The 20,385-nt window shown below is 40.2% G+C and overlaps 2 protein-coding genes across 2 annotated transcripts in view; one reads left to right on the top strand and one right to left on the bottom strand.

The window, feature by feature from the left end:
• ints12 (integrator complex subunit 12) overlaps positions 1–2,922 on the top strand; it is a 7,705-nt gene extending 4,783 nt beyond the window's left edge. The window contains exon 7 of the mRNA XM_078261566.1: positions 2,112–2,922. Coding sequence (XP_078117692.1) covers positions 2,112–2,675 — 564 coding nt within the window. The 3' untranslated portion in view covers positions 2,676–2,922. The remainder of the gene's footprint in view (positions 1–2,111) is intronic.
• Positions 2,923–3,270: 348 nt separating this feature from the next.
• Positions 3,271–18,404, bottom strand: arhgef38 (Rho guanine nucleotide exchange factor (GEF) 38). The gene is made up of 14 exons (XM_078261541.1): positions 18,039–18,404; positions 12,900–13,084; positions 11,385–11,502; positions 11,132–11,279; positions 10,994–11,011; positions 10,629–10,828; positions 10,333–10,466; positions 9,961–10,065; positions 9,737–9,856; positions 7,889–8,263; positions 7,666–7,803; positions 6,953–7,154; positions 4,696–4,979; positions 3,271–3,704 (listed from the first exon to the last, which is right to left on the bottom strand). Exons 1-14 carry the CDS (start codon positions 18,253–18,255, stop codon positions 3,522–3,524), a joined length of 2,427 nt encoding a protein of 808 aa, XP_078117667.1. The 5' UTR covers positions 18,256–18,404; the 3' UTR covers positions 3,271–3,521.
• Between the last annotated feature and the right edge of the window lie 1,981 nt (positions 18,405–20,385).

The following is a 20,385-nucleotide window of genomic DNA, read 5'->3' as shown; positions in this document are numbered from 1 at the left end:
CTCGCTGTGAGGGGGCAACAAGCAGAGCGGACTGGGTGGGTTATAGGGTTTGACCATGTCCTGGATGTATGCTGGGGCAGATCCGTTCATGGCCCTGTATGCAAGTACTAGTGTCTTGAAGCGGATGTGGGCAGCAATTGGTAACCAGTGAAGAGAGCGTAGGAGCGGTGTAGTGTGAGAGAACATTTATTATTTTGCTCTATACTATATTATATTTGCTGTACAACACATTGATCTGAAGATATGTTAAAGGATAAAGCTGGTGTTATTCAATTTTATTTGAATTTTTTTTTATTGTCAACAAATCCCATTGAAAGACCAAAACCAACAATGCATTAGTCCATCTCTCAATACTTTCTGACTTCTTTGGGCACTCTTATAAAAAATAAGTCACAAAATGTATAATTACATTTTATTAAATGGGTTTAGTAATTTTCTAAAACAGCAAGGCCTTTAGCAGATATTACTTAATCAGGAATTAATAGATATTTCTTGGGGACCATTTTCAGTGGAATACACATTTGGTGTTTTTGGTCGCTGTTAGTGGTACCTGCGTATAGGTACAGTAATGGGTTTAGACTTTGCTGCTCTCTTACAGTGTGTTCTCTACAGTGGTGTAACGAGCCAACACCGGGCCCCTAAGCAGGATTATCAAGGCGGGCCCCCCTACTACAGCACGTGATGACGGCGCAATGTCCACAAGTAGGCTACCATCAATAGGACAGGATAGGATCATAGAGACACAGCATATAAGAGATGAGATGACTGACAAAATCAGGAGTAGCCTACGCGCACCACCACAACAACAACAACAAAAAAACCCTAGTGAATGCACACCATAACACATGAAAACGCACACAAGGGCAGTTCCTCCAGGATTTTGTGGCCTTTTTTTTTGTTGCGGCCCAAAATGCCTGATTTTGCGATAAAAGTTGCGATGTCTTTTGTATGTTTGTTGCAATGAAGTTGCAGAAGACAGTGAAAGTTGCAAAAAAAGTTTTTTGTATAGTTCTTTTAAAAAATAAAAAAAAAATAGGAAACTTGTTTTGGGGAGAATAATAATTATTACTATTAATTACTCTGGGCTGAGATTTCCTAGGAACTTTACCAAAAAGGCTCAGGATGCTGCAAATGTTGGTATAATATGAAAATGGCTGGTGGATTTAAGACAAAAAGTAATAATTTATTGAATGAATCAAATAAAAAAAAAAACGAGTGTAGCTGTCCTCAATTTAGGTCATCCTGTACGTCTCATCTCTGGTTTTTCCTGGTGTGTGTGTGTGTGTGTGTGTGTGTGCGTGTGTGTGTGTGTCGCGGGGGGGGGACTCAGCAGCCCCGCCCGCTGCAGAGATCAGACAGGATGTAAACAGCAGCAACTTTCAGTGACTTTAGAGTGAAAAAACGTTACCGCGTAAATTGATGTTAAAATGTTTACAGGTTGGCAGGACGGTCTGAAATGTTCTGCACGGTCTTTCGTTGTACGTTTTATTGGTAAATGTGAGGTGTTCGAGTCACACACGTGAAGAGAACGGTCTCTGAAACAAGGAAATTAATTTGACCCGTTCTCACTCTCGCTTGGTCAGTGGCCAAATGCGATAGGGGGCCCCGGCTGTCAATCAATATCTTCCAGTCACGCGGGCCCCTGATTGGTCGGGGCCCGTAAGCACTGCTTACCGATAGTTACGCATCTGGTTCTCTACAAAAATCCATAATTAAAACAATGTATTCTTGCTGATCCTATTGATGTACTTCTTTTGTTTAATGGTGTATTTTAAAACTAAGTGTCCAGCTAACTTTACTTATACTTGTATGGACGGACACATTTTGATAGAAAGCATAAATGTCCAACTATGGTGGTTGTAAAATGTATTTTTTTCATCTTGAAGAGATGGGTATATCAAGCTAAATAATTACAGCAATTAAAGTTGGACTATCCCTCTTGCCTTGAAGTGGTATATGAGCTTCAGTCAAAAATAAAACCTTACCTTACTTGTTGTTGTTTGACTCCAGAGATTTCGGTTTATGTCTATCATTGCAATATGACAATGACATTTTACTCTGTTGAATTTGTTTTGTACTGTGATAACTGTGGTAACTGTTTATAATTTCAGGCATCCACAACATCAGCCAATCCCACCAGCAGCAGCTCCTCTTCCTCAGGCAGCGGCCTTACAGGCTGGGCTGCATTTGGCGCTAAGACAAACCCATCTCTTCCTGCCAGCTCCAAGTTAGGTTCCTCGGGCCAAAGTGGGAGCCACAAGACCTTGACAACTCCCTCTGGCCAGAAACCTGTCGGGCTGTCTGGGCTAGCAGGAGCCAAGTCAGGACTTGGGAGTGCAAAGATACCTGGGAGCGGCAACGGAAACGGCTCTAGCCAGGTGCCTCTAAAACCTCCTCCACCCCTGACTCTGGGTAAGCAGCCACTGAACCGCTCATCGAGTGGTGAAAGCCAAGGGAAAGGGTCTTCTTCATCAGGGGCCGGCTCCCCAAGCGGCTCCCAGGCAAGTGGAGGAGGGAATGGAGGCAATAACGGAGGAGGAAACGGGAACAATGGGAATGGGTCAAAGGCTGCACCAGGGGACAAAGCACCAACTTCCCAAGAGTCCCAGCTTAACGCCATGAAACGGTTACAACTGGTGAAAAAGAAAGCAGCGCAGAAGAAACTTAAGAAATGAGTAGAGGTAGAGGGAAACAAAGAGGGGGAGGAGCTGTGAGGGAGTAGGAAAACATGCTTAAACAGTGTGGGATTAGTGCCAGAGCATTCTGTTTGTAATCTGTACACCAGTAACACCATCCAGTCAAATACTTGAATCTTTGTGTAAATGCTGCTGGACTGTGTACCTTGTACCAAGTCTAACTGTTGAAAAAGTAATTTTTTTTATCAACAAACATCATTAAATCTTTTCTCATCAACTGGCAGTAGCAATGCCTTTGTCTCATGTGGTGTCCTGAATGTGTATCATTATATTCTGTGGGACAAATGGAGAACGGATCATATTTATTCCTGACAGAATTGTTAAAATATAAACGATGACATCATAGATTTCTTCATTTCACATTCACAGAAAATATATATATATACCTCATGTATGAATCATTTCACATATAACATTTACTTCATTTGTTAATCAGTTCACATATAAAATTTACTTCATGAATAAAATTCTTCATTATCAATCTAAACTCAACAACACTGATGTAGAAAAAGTGCTCAGCACAGTGCCCTGTATTTTCCTACCATTATTTACATTAATTAATTAATTAATTAATTATTATTAATTACTGGTCTGTCCCATTGGTGAGCTCTCTTGTTCTAATCGTCTAAAGGCAAAGCAGATTCAAGATCAACACTTTTGGTATGAGACATATAAGAGCTAGTGATAGCTAGTGCAATTCTGACTTTCACAAAGCAGAAATGTGATACGTTTTACAGTTAGACAGACTATTTCAAATATGTAAAGTGTAAGTGAGTTTGTTAAAAATGCCACAGGTTGGTTTTTGGTTTAGTTTTGTGGATATCCTTATGCATAGGACATCCTGCCAAGGTAGTTGGCAGGGACATATCCCTTCTGTCCGTTAGCCTCAGCTAACCACCAATCCTTATTGCCTCCCAGGTCACAGAACTGAATGATGCGGACATGCTGGTACTCCTGCAAGGTCAGCTCCTGGTCACAGCGTGCTTGAAATGCATATACGGCATAGAACTGTGGAAAGAGACACAAATCAGATATAATCAGGGGCACAAGAATTATACCGTTTGTTTTACAGTTTCATTATACAGTAGTTAAGTGTTTTTGTGAAAACGAACTGAACAAAGGTTCTTTGGTGCAGCTGACAATTACAAACTGTAGTCCAAAATAATAACAAGCTAATCTTAATTTGCACTGACAGCATTAAATAATATTTAAGTGTATCCTCTTGTGAATCCAGAAGGTGGCACTATTTATTAGCTTTCCACATGGACAGGATGTTACCACCAGTCTTAATTTTTATTGGTTACAATCTACTGAAGCTTGTCAACACTATATATTTTAAAACCAATGACTGTGTCATGTTATGATGAAGATCGGAGTCATATTGGGTAGTCAGCAGATGAAGACATGACCACAAGGAGGACAAAGCCTTGTCGTGTTGTTGAGTGACAGCACTGTCATCATTTAATGTCATTCACCCCATTTAATTTCAATGCGAGTTGACAGAGACACTGTAAAGCTATCAAGTGTGCAGCCCTGGCAGAGCCCCTGCTATAACTGCACACCTCAGTTTTACTGGCCCTCTGTAATAACAATCCTCACATTTTACAGGTGGAGTCTCATATGTGAGGAGGCACTTGTGGCCGGTTAAAGTTGGCTTGCTCAACCGTTATTTTTATTGTAATTATGAGGTCTATGTGGTGTGTGGTTTGATGTGTTTCAGCTGTCACCTATTTTTTGTTTTTTATTCCCGATACTGCTTGGTTCATTTCAAAGTGTTACACATTGATGCACATGGGCATGCTCGAGTTTTGAGGCCCATAGTTCTTCTGTAACTGCTTATTTTGCAAAATCTTGCAAAGGACATTCATCTTCTTGGCCTTAACTGTTTTCAAGTTGGTAACAACTTTTATCTGTCTCCCCAAGCACTGCAGTAACTTAAAATGACATCCATATGGTGGAATAACAGTTCTGAAAAAGACATGCAGGCTACCACACACACCTGCTGAGCCTCAGTGTCCAGTGTGTCCTCCAGGTCTTCAGGGCTTTCTGGCTCCCCCTGTAGTCCAGAGAGGGTTGAGCTGCTGTCAGTGGTGTTAAGGTTAAAGCTGCGCAGGCTGCTGCTGCCACTGCCTGACACAAACAGGCTAAGGTCGTCAAAGTCTTCAACCACCATGGCAGGCGGCTGCTGCTGTTGCTGCTCTTTGGCCATCTGGCCTTTTCGCTGGGAGTCCCTCAGAGGGTTGTACTGTTTCAGGAATGTGGAGTAGACGTAGCCCTGGGTACCTAACAGTGACACAAAGGGTTGGTTCAGCCAAATTGCAACAAAGAAAATATCACTTTCCTCTCATGTAATCTAGCCATGCAGTTAGTTTTAATTTGTTTTGAGAGATGCATCACTAAGATTTTCTCCATTCAACACGTCAAACCCTGAAAAAATAACACAGCATCTCTTTTCAGAAACAGTGTCCCAGTTACTCTGGATAATCCACTGAACAATCTGTCAACAGTTTTTATACAAACTTTTTCTTCGGTAGAAATGCGTTTCAATAACAACTGTTCCTGTGAGGCCTTGGATTATCCAGAGTAACCACGCCATTGTTTTAGATTTTATTTCTGAATTGTTTCATGTATATTTTCAACTATTTAAGCACAACAATCAAAATTACATTCACATCGTGTTAAGCTGCAGACACACAGACCAGACGGCCGACCCTCGGCAGAAAAGGACTGATCAGTCTCCCCTAGTTGGTCAAAAAAATGCCTCGCAACACACCGAAGCGACGAGACGTAATACGTCTCCATAACAGCAGGTGGCGCTAATCTGTATTGTCGACCAAAAATGAACACCGGCAGCTGATTGGACGAACGCGTCATGTGGGTCTGGTTTCTCCTGAAATTCAAAGACAGACTGTCACGGCGGCTCATATTGTACTAAAATAGTTCACTGAAACGTGTTTCTGAAAACATTTTAAGCGAGAAATAGGCCATGCAGTTGCTGAATCTGTCTTCATTTCAGATCGACAAAGGTCAGTTTAAAAGATTTTCGTCAGATTTTGAGAGACTAGTCATGCTCATTCCGCTCCCCGTTTCCGGGTTAGCACTCTTCCAATCAGATTGCTCATTTGAGTTTGACTGCCGGCAGTGCTCACCCCACTGATTATACATGTCAAATTGGCCAAAATGAAGGCTGATGGCCCCTCGGACGGACGATGGCACGGAACACACCGAACAGACTCGAGTCACTGACCTCGCCAGACTGTCCAACGGCCGATTATCGGCTTGGTGTGTCCCCTCTCTTAGGGTAGAGACAAATCTCAGAGACGGACCACACAACCTGGAGAGAAAAAAACTCCATTTTGTAGTTTAGGCGAACTGACCCTTTAAATGTCTAACTGTAAGGTAATTACAGAACAAACTGCCTTGGTTAGTCAAAAAACTGCTTCATGAAAATAAATGGGCATCATCCCTGGAGGATAAATGTGTGTTTAATATATGGGACTGCATGTCTTACATTCAGGCTGTCAGCATAAACTAGAGCATTTGCTTACACAATTTTAAATCCATGTGAGCGAACTGAAGAATGTGTAAATGTGAGGCAAGCATATTCATAGTGTTGATATCAACGGAAGGATGAACAACAACTTTCTGGGAATGCTGTAATCCCAGAGGAAAAGACAAGTCTGTGAAGATTGTTCTTCATACCAAGAAAACATGCACACACTCTTTTTTCTAGAGCTCATAAAAAAGAAACTTGTTATTGCTGAGAGTACAGAGGGTTTCCGAATACCCATAAGGAGAGGCTTTGTCCTCTAGGTAACACTGCTTACAACGTGCAGCAGTTTGTTCCAAACAAGACAATGGGATCTCAGGTGCCTCTGTGAGACGTAGAGGGGAGATGGAGACAAGCTATGGAGTTGGCCCTGTTGTGAGGCAAGCATCCCCAGAGGCCAGCAACCATGACATCATAGGAGCCCCTGGGACTAATTCTTGTGTGCTGACTTGTCAGTCTCAGAAAGTAAAGTTTGGTGTGTCTACACAGCCTCAGTCATCCAAAAGATGAAGGTGTATTCACAGAGGAATGTGTATTAAATATCTATACCAACCATACCTGCGGATGATCTAGTGTGATAACTTAATTCACCTTGTGTGTCTTACTAACAGAATGCACCGAGAGCTACCGTTGCCCAGAAGGTCCTTTGTCCGTATGCACACACACACACACACACACACACACACACACACACACACACACACACCTCCAGTGTGAACCAGCCAGCGGCTGCTGCTGCCTAATGGGTCTGTGTCTTCCAGCAGGGCTACCAGCTCTCCCTCCAGCAGGCTAAGGTCCTGTTCCTGGCAGCCATTACACTTCCTCTTCAGCTGGTACAGACGGCTCAGTGGGTATTCTGCCAGCAGCCAGGTGCGCTGTTCCTCAGTTTGATGCTGCACCTCTGGCATCTGGAGGGCAGCACAGCACAAAGGGTGTAATTATTTGAAGTGGGTCTGGTGTGTGGGCACATGTAGGTGTATAGTTGGTTATCAGTTATTAGGCTAAATAAGGGAGGGCGAAAGGTAATAAGCTCCTGGGGGTAGGAGATTCAAATAGAACCACTAACATGTCCGAGCACAAGCACATTTTCAGATGTGTGCAGATCTGTATGCATATGTGAACACTCACACACATATGTGTCTATATGTATATAAGTCTCGGGGGATTGATACCTGGTGGAGCTTTGGGTTGCCAAGGGCCCCAGTTTATCACAGCCTAGAGCTGTTCTGCCTTGGATAATACTTATAGCTGCTAATTTATGGCTTGGAATTGGTTAAAACATTTTTGGAAGACTCATAGGAACATGTGGGACTTTTGTTTTAAAAAACAAACAATGGATCTAAATAGCAAATATTGCAGGCTGTTCATTTTAGTTTCTAGATGTCAATAATATATTATAGATTATTTCCACTTTCTTACCGCTATTTTCTTGTCTCGTTGTCTCTCGAAGCTGACTTTTCGCTCCATTAACTTCTGTGCGTTATCCTTGACAAAAGTCAGATTGTTCAGCTCATCCATGATGCTGTTCTGCACTTCAGCAATGTTTGACAACGGAGCCTGAAAAGGCAAACACAACACATTATAGTTTCAATATTAAACAGACTGAGTATAAATTAATGTGATTTATGTGTGGTATCCTCACTGGTAGCTGATGAATGGATGGGACACAAAGTAGTATTTTATCCATCAGCCCTCTGAGCAGGGCCACTAGATACACCACACAGTTGGTCAGGATACTATAGGCGGCCATGTTGAACCTCTGCAACTCCTCCACTAGCAAGGCATTGAGAGCTTCATAGTCCCTCCTGGCGGGACCAGACGGGTCTTCTGACACCAGTGAAGGAGAGGAAGAAGCGGTGGATGATGAGGACTGGGACGAAAAAGAGGAAGAGCGCTCCAGGCGGCTGCAGTAATCCAGCAATTTGTCATAACGCTTCTGGATGAGCTTTTGTGGGGCTGTGAACATGCCTTGCAGGGAGGACAGAGGGGCGAGGACGAGGTGCTCCATACTGTCTTTCTGGAGCAAGAAGTCAATGAGGCGGCAGAAGATGAATAGAGATATCCAGTACTAGTCTACCCATTTTCATTAAAGTGCTCATATTATGCTCATTTTCAGGTTCATAATTATATTTAGAGGTTATATCAGAATAGGTTTACATGGTTTAATAAAAAAATAAAAAAACACCATATTATGTTGTACTACACATTGCTGCAGCTCCTCTTTTCACCCTGTGTGTTGAGCTCTCAGTTTTAGCTACAGAGTGAGACATCTCACTTCTGTACCATCTTTGTTGAGAGTCACACATGCGCAGTACCTAGGTAAGGACTACTAGCCAGTCAGAAGCAGAGTATGAGGGTGTGCCATGCTAGCAGCTAGGCGAGCATTATAACATGTGTTACAAAGTGATGCATGTTTGTCACGGAAGTAAAGGCTGGACTACAGTAGAGCTGTTTGGAGCAGTGTGTGAACAGTGTTTTCTGTTGGAGATGGTAAGTCCCTTTGGGGTGGACTTTGGGCTTTTTCACTTTGTAAACCTATTACATGCACAAAAAAGATATATAACACAATACGGGAACGGGAAAAAGCTAAAAAGCATAATATGAGCACTTTAAGTATTCTCTGTTATGCATTCTGTATATGTAAACCGATACTTTTACTGTACTTCTGTGTGTTTTTATGTGATGGTTCTTTTATTAATGGCTTGTTTTCAGAATGCAGCAGCATCTCTAATTCACAACAATTTTGTCAGAATGGAGACAGTAAAGTACGCCTTAACATTAGCATTGGATACATAACAACAACAGAGCTGCTGCAGCTTGATTTGCATGCAGACAAATGAGAGGTAGTGATGTTATTCAGCTTACAGTAAGACTTCAGCAGACATAACAGACTTCATCTATCATAGTGTGGAGCATATAATGGGTAGTACTAGACATACAGTAAAAATGTTTCCTTGGTAAAAATGTTCTATTTAATGAAATTATCTATCAGTTACAGCTGTCATGTTTTCATCATAACAGACACAATGGATCCCTTTTCATACAAAATAAGTCTGTTGCTTTTCTTCTTAAGAGTACACATGGCTTTGTGTCTACACTTATTTTGTAAAGCTTATTGCAGACTTTGATTAAGGCAGAAGAGTTGCTACACAAAGAATCTTATTCAAAGGTGTAGTTATCTTAGAATTGGCCACAGTGTAATTCACAGAGAAATGAGGGCAAGAAAGGGAAGATGGCAGAGTTACTGAGGGATGTAGTCAGAAGGTTACAAGCATAGAAGAAGAGAATTTATATAATGGATGCAGTGAAAGATGACTCACAGTTGGAGGGTGAAAGGTGGAGGTTATGTAGGAATAAGGCAGCAAAGCAAGGACACAAATACAGACGATTCAGTGAGGAAAAGGGAAAGGCTGCTGGATTGTAAAGTCAAATATGCCCTGAATAAAACAAATTCATTCTTGCTGTGAAGTACAAAAAAGTAAAATCTTACAAAGTGCTTATAGGGGTCATTTCCATTACTGTGCAATGAGCCGTTTGTGTCATTTTTGTTTGTATCCTTAATGATGTCCTCCATGTCCTGGACTTTCTGAACAGCCACAGACACCATCTCCTGCAAAACAAACATTAAGAAATAAAGTCTCAGAAAGTTGACAATTATTTAAAAATCATTAAAACACACACACTTTGTAGTAGGACACGCTAAAATGTACCTACCTGAGTGTGCTGCAGGTAACATTGAACATTCTTTGCCAACTGCCTCACAGCCTTCTCCAGACTCCTGAACAGCTTCTCCTCTCTGTCAAATACTTCATCTCTTACCTACAGACAGAATAGTTTAAATATGTTGCCTAAATAGTAGCCAAATACAAAATTTGCCTTTGCCTTGAGCTACATTTTGAGTTTCTGCACTTGCAAAGACCACCAGCAACTGCAAAAGCAACAATAATGTTGTAAATCAATAATGTACCTTTAGGCCAGAATACTCCATTATACTGTCATGTCAACATCCTGATAATTTGTATTACTCATTTTTTGATACAGTGAGTGAGAAGTAACTCTAATTTCTATTTTGCTACCATATTTTACCTGTGGTTCAACTCCAGTGAGGATCTTGAGATAGCCAGCAAACCTGTCACCTTTCTTCCGGATAGAGTGGATGTTAAACTTGTGTAGTTTGCCCCTCAATGTGCCTTCATCTTCCAACCTCTTATACTTCATAACTGAGAATGAACAGCGATATGAAACCAGCATTGAAAGAATTACATTTGAATAGAAATGGCATATACATGCTTTGTGCTCACAGGTTAGCAAAATCACACATTTGATAAATAGACATCAATGATAAAACACCCATGTGTGTGTCACTGTAAATGTAATCTCACCTATATCCTTGCGTCTCTTGAACTCATTGATGTTAACATTGATGATCTTGGCAGCAGTGTATGCCTGTTGCAGTGGTTGAAAATCCGGGTGGTTTTCAGGTGTGGCATGCCACAGCTCCCCGAGCAGCAGCGGGTACTTCATGATCCTCTGAACCGGTTTGATGAGAAGTGAACCCATGTTCAGCAAGTTGGGTTTCCCTCTGTGCAAATAAGTATATTATACAGTAAAAAACATGAAGTGTTTTGACCTACAGAGCAGAGATTTCTAAAAAAAAAAACAGTGCATGACAACAAAAACATAACCAAAACTGCTAATTCAGTAGATCTTAAATGCTAACATCAATTTCTCATTAAAGGATACTTACTCTTGGTCGTAGATTTTCCTGTAATTAGAAAGGCAAAGAAACAAAGTCACCACCAAAATGATATGCAGTAAATTATAAAGTTTACATGTTAAGTTATAAATAATTAGGAAAATATTTGGAGGAAGTGACTTGACTTACTTCAGAGATAATACACACGTGGTGAACTGTTGTTTTGTTTCTTCATCTTTCTCGTAGGATTTGAGTGCCATGTTGGCATCATCATGATGGTAACAGTAAATTTTATATACATCTTCTAAAGCTGCCTTTGCCTGGATGAATATTTCTCCTTCAAATAGAAATAAGACATGAGATATTTGACCAAATATTAACCAGAGCAGTAAAAGTCAACAATTAAATCAGGCATTTGGGGCAAGAGTCAAAATGGCATTACCTATGACAACTGCCTCTGGATCAGGGTAAGCAATAGCCTCATGCAGTCTGTGAAGGAGTGCTGCCGATACCTCACACAATGTCTCTGTGTTGGTGAACAACCTGTCTACATCCACAACCTGAAACAGAACAAGGAAACTATACTATAAAATTATGGATTTGACATCTTGCAAATGAAACAAATTGAAATCTGCTTATATTCTGTCCAAATATGAATAAACCAGAATCACATATAAATAAGCTGTCATTTATATTAATCCCCATGTTGGCCCCCCTTTTTTTGAATATTCTAATGTTGATTCTTAATTATCTTAATAGTTTTAATAAATCATTAGATTAGATAGAATAATTGATTCAGTATGGTTTGGCTACATAGCTTATCTATGCTTGGATAGGGGGAAAAATGCTCTGGCTTGGTTGTATTTCTTTAAACCAATCACGATTGTCCTGGGAAGCACTAAGCGTCAGATGAAGCAACGGTGCCCTTACAAAATAAAATATATAGTGGAGATCGTGGAAGGATGTCAGGCTTTATCCCAGGAATGTACATGCGTTGAGCCAGACTATGGTTGGGGATAATGTTAGAAATAGTAAGTAAGTAAGTCAACTTTATTTATATAGCACCTTTCACAGACAAAAGGGGTCACAAAGTGCTTTACAGTAAAAACAAATAAAAAACAACAACACATAAAATACAATACAAAACCATATGGCTAATTAAATGCTTGTCTAAAAAGATGTGTCTTTAGGTGTTTTCTAAAGGTTTCCACAGAATCTAAGGCTCTCAAGGCTAAAGAGAGAGAGTTCCAGAGCCTTGGAGCCACCACAGAAAAGGCACGATCACCTCTTGTTTTAAAACGAGTTCTGGGAACAATTAAAAGGTCTTGGCTTGAAGACCTCAGAGAGCGACCAGAAGTGTGTGCGTGCAATAGATCCAGGATGTAAGAGGGAGCTTGGCCATGCAAGGCCCTATAGGTAATGATTAAAATTTTAAAATGCACTCTAAAACCAATCGGTAGCCAATGAAGAGCCTTAAGCACAGGAGTAATGTGCGATCTCCTGCTGGTCTTAGATAAAAGTCTTGCTGCTGCATTCTGTACAACTTGCAATTTGTCCATGGATGATTTGTTTAAACAAGTGTACAGTACATTGCAATAATCCAAAAGTGAAGAAATAAAAGCATGAAAAAGCATCGCCATCTCTTTTTTAGAAACCACTGATCAATTAGCAATGTTCCTGAGATGGAAAAAACAGGAACAAACCACAGATTTCACAAATAAGGTTAGAGCTAGGATTATAAAGTTGGGCAGGATGTACCAAATAGGCAAGTGACACTGTTGAACATTAATTTTTTCTCAGCAGGCAGCTAGTTGAATAGTGACAATTGACTTTATAATTTCAGTTTTTACTTCAAATTACTGATTCCCTTTGCTGTTGTGTGTGTGTAGACGTCTGTGGGGTTAATACCACATTTAGCCCACAAGAGGTTTAATTGGGGATCCTAAAAAGCATCTACCTGCAAATTTCGTAGAGGCTGGACCACCTCTCTGATGCACAGCTCCAGGTCTGTGAGGTAATCCTTTTCAGTCTGCACAAGCTCCTGAATGACCTTTGCCCTGCGGTTCATCTTCCTTAAACGGACTTCCTCTGGGTCCAGTGCTGGAGAGGGGGGTGTGGACAGGTCGTGTGGTGTCATTTTCTCTGAGAAAAGATGACATTATAAATTAGTATAAAATAAACAGGTGTCATTATTAGTCAATCTAATCTTACGTGGCCAGTCACATTCTCATGTACTGCAGCAATGACAGCATCTTTAAGTCATACAGGTCATACAAGGACATACAAACTGATGATGTTGTGAGTGAACCTATTTTGCTGCAATTTCCCCAAAACTGTAGGTGTTTGCCGACATTTCAAGCCATCTGTGTGCATTTTCTAAAATGCTGGTAAACCCCCTGCGCCTGTGGGCTGTGCATGCTTGAAAAACCTACATCTTTTCTAACGCTTTCGCTTGACGCCTGAGCAGCCATCAGTATTTCACGGCGATAAAATTATTTTGACTTGAGCGCCAAAAGGCCTCACTTAGCATGCCAGTCAGGCTTACTTCTCTTTTTTTATTGCTCTGCTACCTAATCAGTCTGTGAATGCCCTGTGCTTTGCATGGCATGCAGCAGTGTCTGTTCAGGGAAGAGAGATGCTTCCTTGCTGCCTAATAGACGCCACACACCACTTCCTTCCCAGGGGGGAAAAGAGCAATGAAGAGAGAGAGAGAGAGAGAGAGAGAGAGAGAGAGAGAGAGAGAGAGAGAGAGAGAGGGCTGCGAGGTGTGTGTCAGGTTACGGAACTAATCGTGCCGCTGATGTAATGCTCCATCGTGCTCAGGCATTCCATCTGCTCAGACTGGGAGTGTGTATGTGGGGGGAGTGGCACACAATGATAAACATACACCTACATATGCAAGGACACACACTGACACTGATTAACACAGGAACACACAGTCATGCATGCTGATACAAACAAATATACTGTACCCACCTCAGCGTACTCATTTTACACACACATATGCACACAGTTAACATGCATAAGATTTGTTCGAAGAAGTTCTACTTAGTGTACAAAATATTAACAAGTCCTTCTTTACAGTAGCTATATTAAGGCACCATTTGCAATACTATACTATCTTCAACAGGGGGTCCTGGACCCCCAGGGGGTCCTCAGAGTCAATGCAGGGGGGCCTCCAAATTTTGTTAATTGTTGTGTTGTGATGTGTTGTATTGTTAACATATTATTAGCAAATATAACTCCCCTCTGATTATAGGCTTACTGGCCTATAGGTATAGTCACTAAGGCCATCCACAGATACAGTTCATCCTAAGGATTCAATGTGCCACATGTATGTTTAACATTAAAACATGATTTATAAAATCATGCCAACACGTGTTAGTCTATTTTAATAGCTTAGTATTATATGCAAAAAAAGGTATGTATAAAGGCTTTAGGCCGCCCTACATGTTACTGTATGCCCAGTTTATTATGCAACTTAATTTTATACAATATATGTAGCAGGGGGTCCTTGCTCTATCTTTCTCTCAGTTAAGGGGTCCTTGGCTTAAAAAACGTTGAAGACCCCTGCTATACACATTAGCTATCCAGGTAATGATGAGTCCAGTCACAACCTTTGTGTTCACATCTAGTAGGCTACGTGTTTTGACCAGATCTCATTTTTTTGCACACAATAAGCAAAGCAGGCAAGAAAGTGAGGATGTTGTACTGTCAGAGAAAACAAGAAGGGACATTCCTCCTTTTTCCCTGTATTTCCTTATTGTTTAATTGTCAAACTTCTTTTATTTATTTGGTTGGAGGCAACAGGAGTGATAAGTTGCAGAAACTACAGTGTTGCCATGGGGGAAAGGTAAAGTAACTAGTGGCTGAAGCTGAGTAGAATGGGTTATTTGTCTCTAGCCAGTGGGCAGTACTTTCTCATGAATGCCAACACTGTACAGATAGTATTCACACGTGACTGACTCCAGCAAAGATCTGATCACATTCTGCTTGCAACACTGCATACACTGACACCTTATTTCCCCCCTGATATATAGAAATTGAAATGAGCACTTTTAGAGGTGAATCATCACCTCTCTGAAAACCTCAACAAAAACCATACATAGGAACTTCACAAAGGTAATATTGATTTAAAGGAATATGTTTTTGTGTCCTCTACTTGTATCTTGAAACAGATCACCTTTTAATACCTGATTTAAATGTGGTGTACAGTCTGTGTATCAGTTAAAGCTGCTATACCCTACTCCCCACTTTTCACCTCCTCTTATTGCTTGCAGACAATGTAACATATGAAATTAACAAAGAATCACAGCTTTCTTCTGAATTCAGCTTCTTTTGCTATTACATAAAAATACTACTGCATACAATTAAACCCAACTGTGCAGTAATAAACCTTTTCATTCCGTAGTTATTAATTAACTTGTCACTGCCTGATGATAACACTTCAAGAAATAGTCAAGGTCATCTGCTGTATGAGTCTAATAAAGCTTTGGAATAAATCCCTGTTTAATAATGTTTTACTGTGGATTAAACATTTTAATTATAATAGGAAAAACTGTTTTATTTGTGGGAGTGTTATGTAAAAGAAAGTATCACATTCATGTTTTAACAGTATCATGAAGTGTCACATGTCTACATGGACAGAGGCGTATTTTATGTTTAATCTGGTTTCAGCTATTTACAGTAATACATCATCACCTATTACTCCAATGTTGTTTTGCCACTGTACAAAGTCTAAATAAGAGAAGTGACATAAAGATCATCTAACCCTGACTCTGACCTGTAAATGTTGTTTCTTTCAAAACTGGCCTTGAAAACATTCCTCCCCACCTACACATTCACAATGATACCAAAAACTAAAATGTCTTATGGCCTATCAAGACTCAGCAGAAGATTTTAAACTGTGCTGACTTTTTCTTTTGCTAGCATTATGTTTGGTGAGGTATGGTTGCCAGCACATTTCCCATGAAAGTGGATACAGGGCTTTTTACTGTTCAGCCCATTGAAAAGGATCCAACAGACGGCCCCTGAACAGAATACAAGGCATGGTGTATCACGTATCGCCAGCAAGTAAAATGACACGTTTAACTTTGCCACACAGCAAAGTGCACAATGGGATTTTATCACAGAGAATACTGGAATATATTTTGGATAAAGTATGCTGAAATTGGAGAAAGCCTGAAAATGTCTATAAAAACAATATTCACTACGGGGAAAGTTTATCTTGTTGAGTATGTTACCATTCATCTTGTCAAATAAATAAAAAAGCCATATAATGCCAAAAAGTCTTAAGGTGACACACACTCAAACAAATATAAATATAAATATAAATATATAAACCTACATCAAAGTAACCTGCTCCATGCATGATTTGCAGATGAATACATATGTATGTTTAGTTTATTACTGTCCCTTTACGTGAGTTCTGTGCTGGTAACTCATTGCCGGAACTATTATATTTAGTTACTGTAAATAATTAGACATATTGATGTCACGTTGCCATGGTTCTGTGGCTTGACCAACTTGTCTGACAAGCAGATGAGAACTTGCTGTCGAGCAGCAACTCACATGTTTCCTCTTTCAGTGAAGTCATCATTCTGTCAATATTTGCAATGGTAATACCACTGTAAATATGTAATGCTGCTTGTCAGCTGTGAGGCTAAAGTCAAAGAGGTTGGGTGATTAGTTTACTGAAAACACCCCAGTGTTTTTGACAACTCTCATTATGCAGGTTGGTCAAGAAAACAGAAAGTGCAAAGAAGTAGAGAGTGTCTCTTTTTCAAGTAAACAGTGTGTGTGTGTGTGTGTGTGTGTGTGTGTGTGTGTGTGTGTGTGTGTGTGTGTGTGTGTGTGTGCGTGCGTGCGTGCGTGCGTGCGTGTGTGTGTGTGTGTGTGAAAGCTATCTTATCAGTACAGCACCAAGTGAGAAGTGGGTTATACGTAGCTATTTTAAACAAGGTGCCCCTTTTCATGTTGGCATGTGATGTCTACTGTTCGCAGGAAAGAAAACCCAGGAACAAGTGGCACAGGAAAGCCAACATACTTTGGCTAATCTTTAATAGTAACCCCTGCTGACACAGTGATGTCAGTCATTTTGCCTGAAGTGCAGCATTCCCAGTCACTGACTGCACTGTAGGGACAGGTGAAGCCAGTTTTTCTGAAATGTGGACGTGTGTAAGTAAAAAGACTAGGTCAGCAGTTGTGATGAGGCAACATACAGCTGAAGGATTAAACTTTTTTTTAATTTTTTTTTTTATCACAACTCATTCTCTTTTCCAACTTATTTTCAGAGTCAAACAGTGCAAATTGTTTTGTTATGTTATATTCAATGTAAAACAAACTCTAACACCAATTGTGTGACATCTCCTGAAACACTCGCTTAACTTTGTGAGAGGAAAAATAATCTATATATCCTTCTTCACACGTCACTAGCGTCTAGGTCTTGTTTACGAGCTGGTCTGGAACACTTTCAAAGCCACTCCTCTGTGCCTGAGTTTGCAGCACAGTTTGCATATGTGGCTTCATCCCTGTGGGAGTATCTCCTGCTAAACACAACAGGTGCCCACTATCCATAACTATAGAGCAGTGCGTAGTGTGTGCGTGTGTGTGTGTGTGTGTGTGTGTGTGTGCGTTGAATTTTTGCCCATAAGCCTAAAAAGCTGCTCTTACAGTCCATCTATAGAATCAGAATCAGAAGGATTTATTGCCAAGTAAGTAGCACTTACAAGGAATTTGATGGCTGTTGATGCATACATATATATATGTATATATATATATTAAACATTAGTATGAAATACAGAAACAAATAACACATGCATATAACTATTTAACGTTAAAAAAAAATAGGGTGTATGGATTATGGAATGCAGCAATGTGTAAATGTCAAGGGATGTGCAAAAGTTCAGGATTTATAGAATGTGCAGAGGACAGGATGTATAATCAAGATTCAGTGGTGGATATATTTGTCTAAAAGTTATCCTAGCCTGTGTGTTATCTACAAGCTTGCAATGTAAAGAGTTGAGAGACTGTTGGCTCACGTGTGTATAGATGTTACCATAGTTTTGACCCCTGGGGATGTCATTAGCTGTTGTACCTTTAAGTTTGGCGCTGTACTCCGTCTTGTCAGACTGACACCTCCTCACCAGCGTCCCCAGGTTGATGTCACCTTTGGCCGAGTCCTCAGCCACAATAGTGTCCGTCTTTCTCCTCTCCAGGTAACGCAGGAACACAGGCCGGTTCCTCCTCTTTATCACTTTGTCCTTCTCTTTTTCCTTCTCCTTCTCACCCCTGCCAGCCTCATTGGGATCCATAGTGAGGCCGTAAGCTCCCTTTCGGAGCAGTCAAGGAGAAAAGAAGGGGAAGAGAGAGGGACAGGAAGAGGGAGAGAGAAACAGAGAGAGCCTGGGAAGTGCAACAGGTGTAGTGTTCACTGTACACTGACTGTCAGCTCTGCACAGGTAATCTAGCTCCTCCCTATGTCTACCTGTCATGAGAGCTATGTGACCACTCCTCTCTTCTCCTGCTGTGCTTTGCTTCTTCCCTCAGAACATTACAGTATATTCATCCAGGAAGAAGGTTTGAGGACAGGGCAATCAGTATAACCAGTATACAGTCGTGTTTTTGCTTTTACTTAAATGTCTTCGAAATAAAATGCATGTGAGACCTCACCGAGGTTTGACAAACTGTTGACAAGGAAGTATTTATGCAAATGGCCCAGGTACTGTAAATCACACTTCCGATACAGATATTATGTTATATTTACCCAATGAATAAGTGAATTCTAAATCAAATAAGTTGAAAATGTTATGTCTACGCTGTACTCTTTAACTGTAGGAAGAAAGCAGATGAAATGAATAAAAAAATCAACTCACACAGCAGCTGCATTATACAGCACTAATATTCTAAAAGTGCCATGTAACAATTGTACTTCAAGTTCCAGGCCATGATTGATGACGTGAAGCTGCACTCATATGTGTTGACTAATTGCTGTGTCAGGTTAGTGGTTTATAGTGGTTTTGAAACAACAGGGGCTGTGTTTGTCAAACAGTGAAAATTAAATGTTCACATTATTAATTACACGCAAGACATTTTCTTTCCTTTACGTTTTGGTGTCCTTATACAAAAAATTTATTCTTTGAGCTATAAATTGACACTCAGAATGTCAGATCTGGTTCAACGGGTAATTTGTCAACACACATACTGCCACAATGATAACTGGTCATAGCAACCAGATATTATGTTTCCTCCCCATTGAACCGCAGGTAATGAGCGCTCCCATTGTGTTTTCAGATCACTCTACGGTGTGCTCATAGCACACCTGTTTAACTTCCATTAGACTAGATGCACACATATGGCTCTCAACTATATGTCAGCCAGTCATCCACATAGGACTGTATATTTTTAGTTTCTTGCATTGCATCATTATCATCAGCAACAGCATCATCATCATCATCATCATTATCATCATCATCTCTCTGTCTATTTAAGAAAAGCTATTACTAAATAATTCAACTATTTAAAGTTAATTCAATGTCATTAAATCTATTCAATGTTAGCAGTATTATGTAACCAAGTGGACTTAGTAAACCATGCTGAACAATCACATGCTCTATACAAACCTGAAAGTGAATAAACAATGTTATCTCCTGTGTGCTGATGTCAGCTTGGCAATATTCATTGCTTTGCCCTGAAGCAGCTCATGTGACATTGTGTCACTCAGGGTGTGGCTTTTCTTGACCTGCTCAAAGAGAGAAGTGTATATTGTACATTTGAAGTGTATATTTGTACAAATGTCAGGAAGTAAAATACAGTCATTAAACGTATACTGCTCACAGAATAAAATTCTTCATCTAAGGACTCGATGATTGTTTTCTCAATTCATTGTTTGGTCTTTAAAATGTCAGAAAGTGATCAAAAATATCCATCAACATTTCCCAGAGCAGCAAATCCTCCCATCGGAGAGGTTGCAACCAGAGAAATGTTGACATTCTTGATAATTGACTTAAATCATTAATCAAATTATTGCCAATTCATTTAATGTTGATCAACTAATTGATTGATTGTTTCCACTGTACTTTACAACAGAGTCCACATAAGCACTTAGTATGAAATATAATAGTCAAACAGAAATAAATTGTCATTATTATAAGCTGCTGTTCGAGAATAATTATGACTATCTGCAGTTTAGCCTTTCAGTCAACAAACAAAGTATTTTCTTGTGCTAAAACAAATGCTAACAGGACTTATTTTTCAAAGATTTTTTGGTGAGACAAATAAAAACACACTATCTTTTACAGCCACAGACATTTACTGCTGGCCACTTGGGCACCATCACTGGAAGAGTCATTGTTGAGTGCTTTGCTTATGGGCACAGAAATTGAAAGAAGGAACACTCTTCTCATTTGGCTCTCCATCCAGATTTTTAAAAACCGTACGGAGAT

Source organism: Sander vitreus, chromosome 2 (assembly GCF_031162955.1).
Source record: "Sander vitreus isolate 19-12246 chromosome 2, sanVit1, whole genome shotgun sequence".
Taxonomy (NCBI): Eukaryota; Metazoa; Chordata; class Actinopteri; order Perciformes; family Percidae; genus Sander; species Sander vitreus.
Note: the sequence above shows the minus strand (reverse complement) of the source record. Positions and strands in the feature narration are given on the sequence as shown.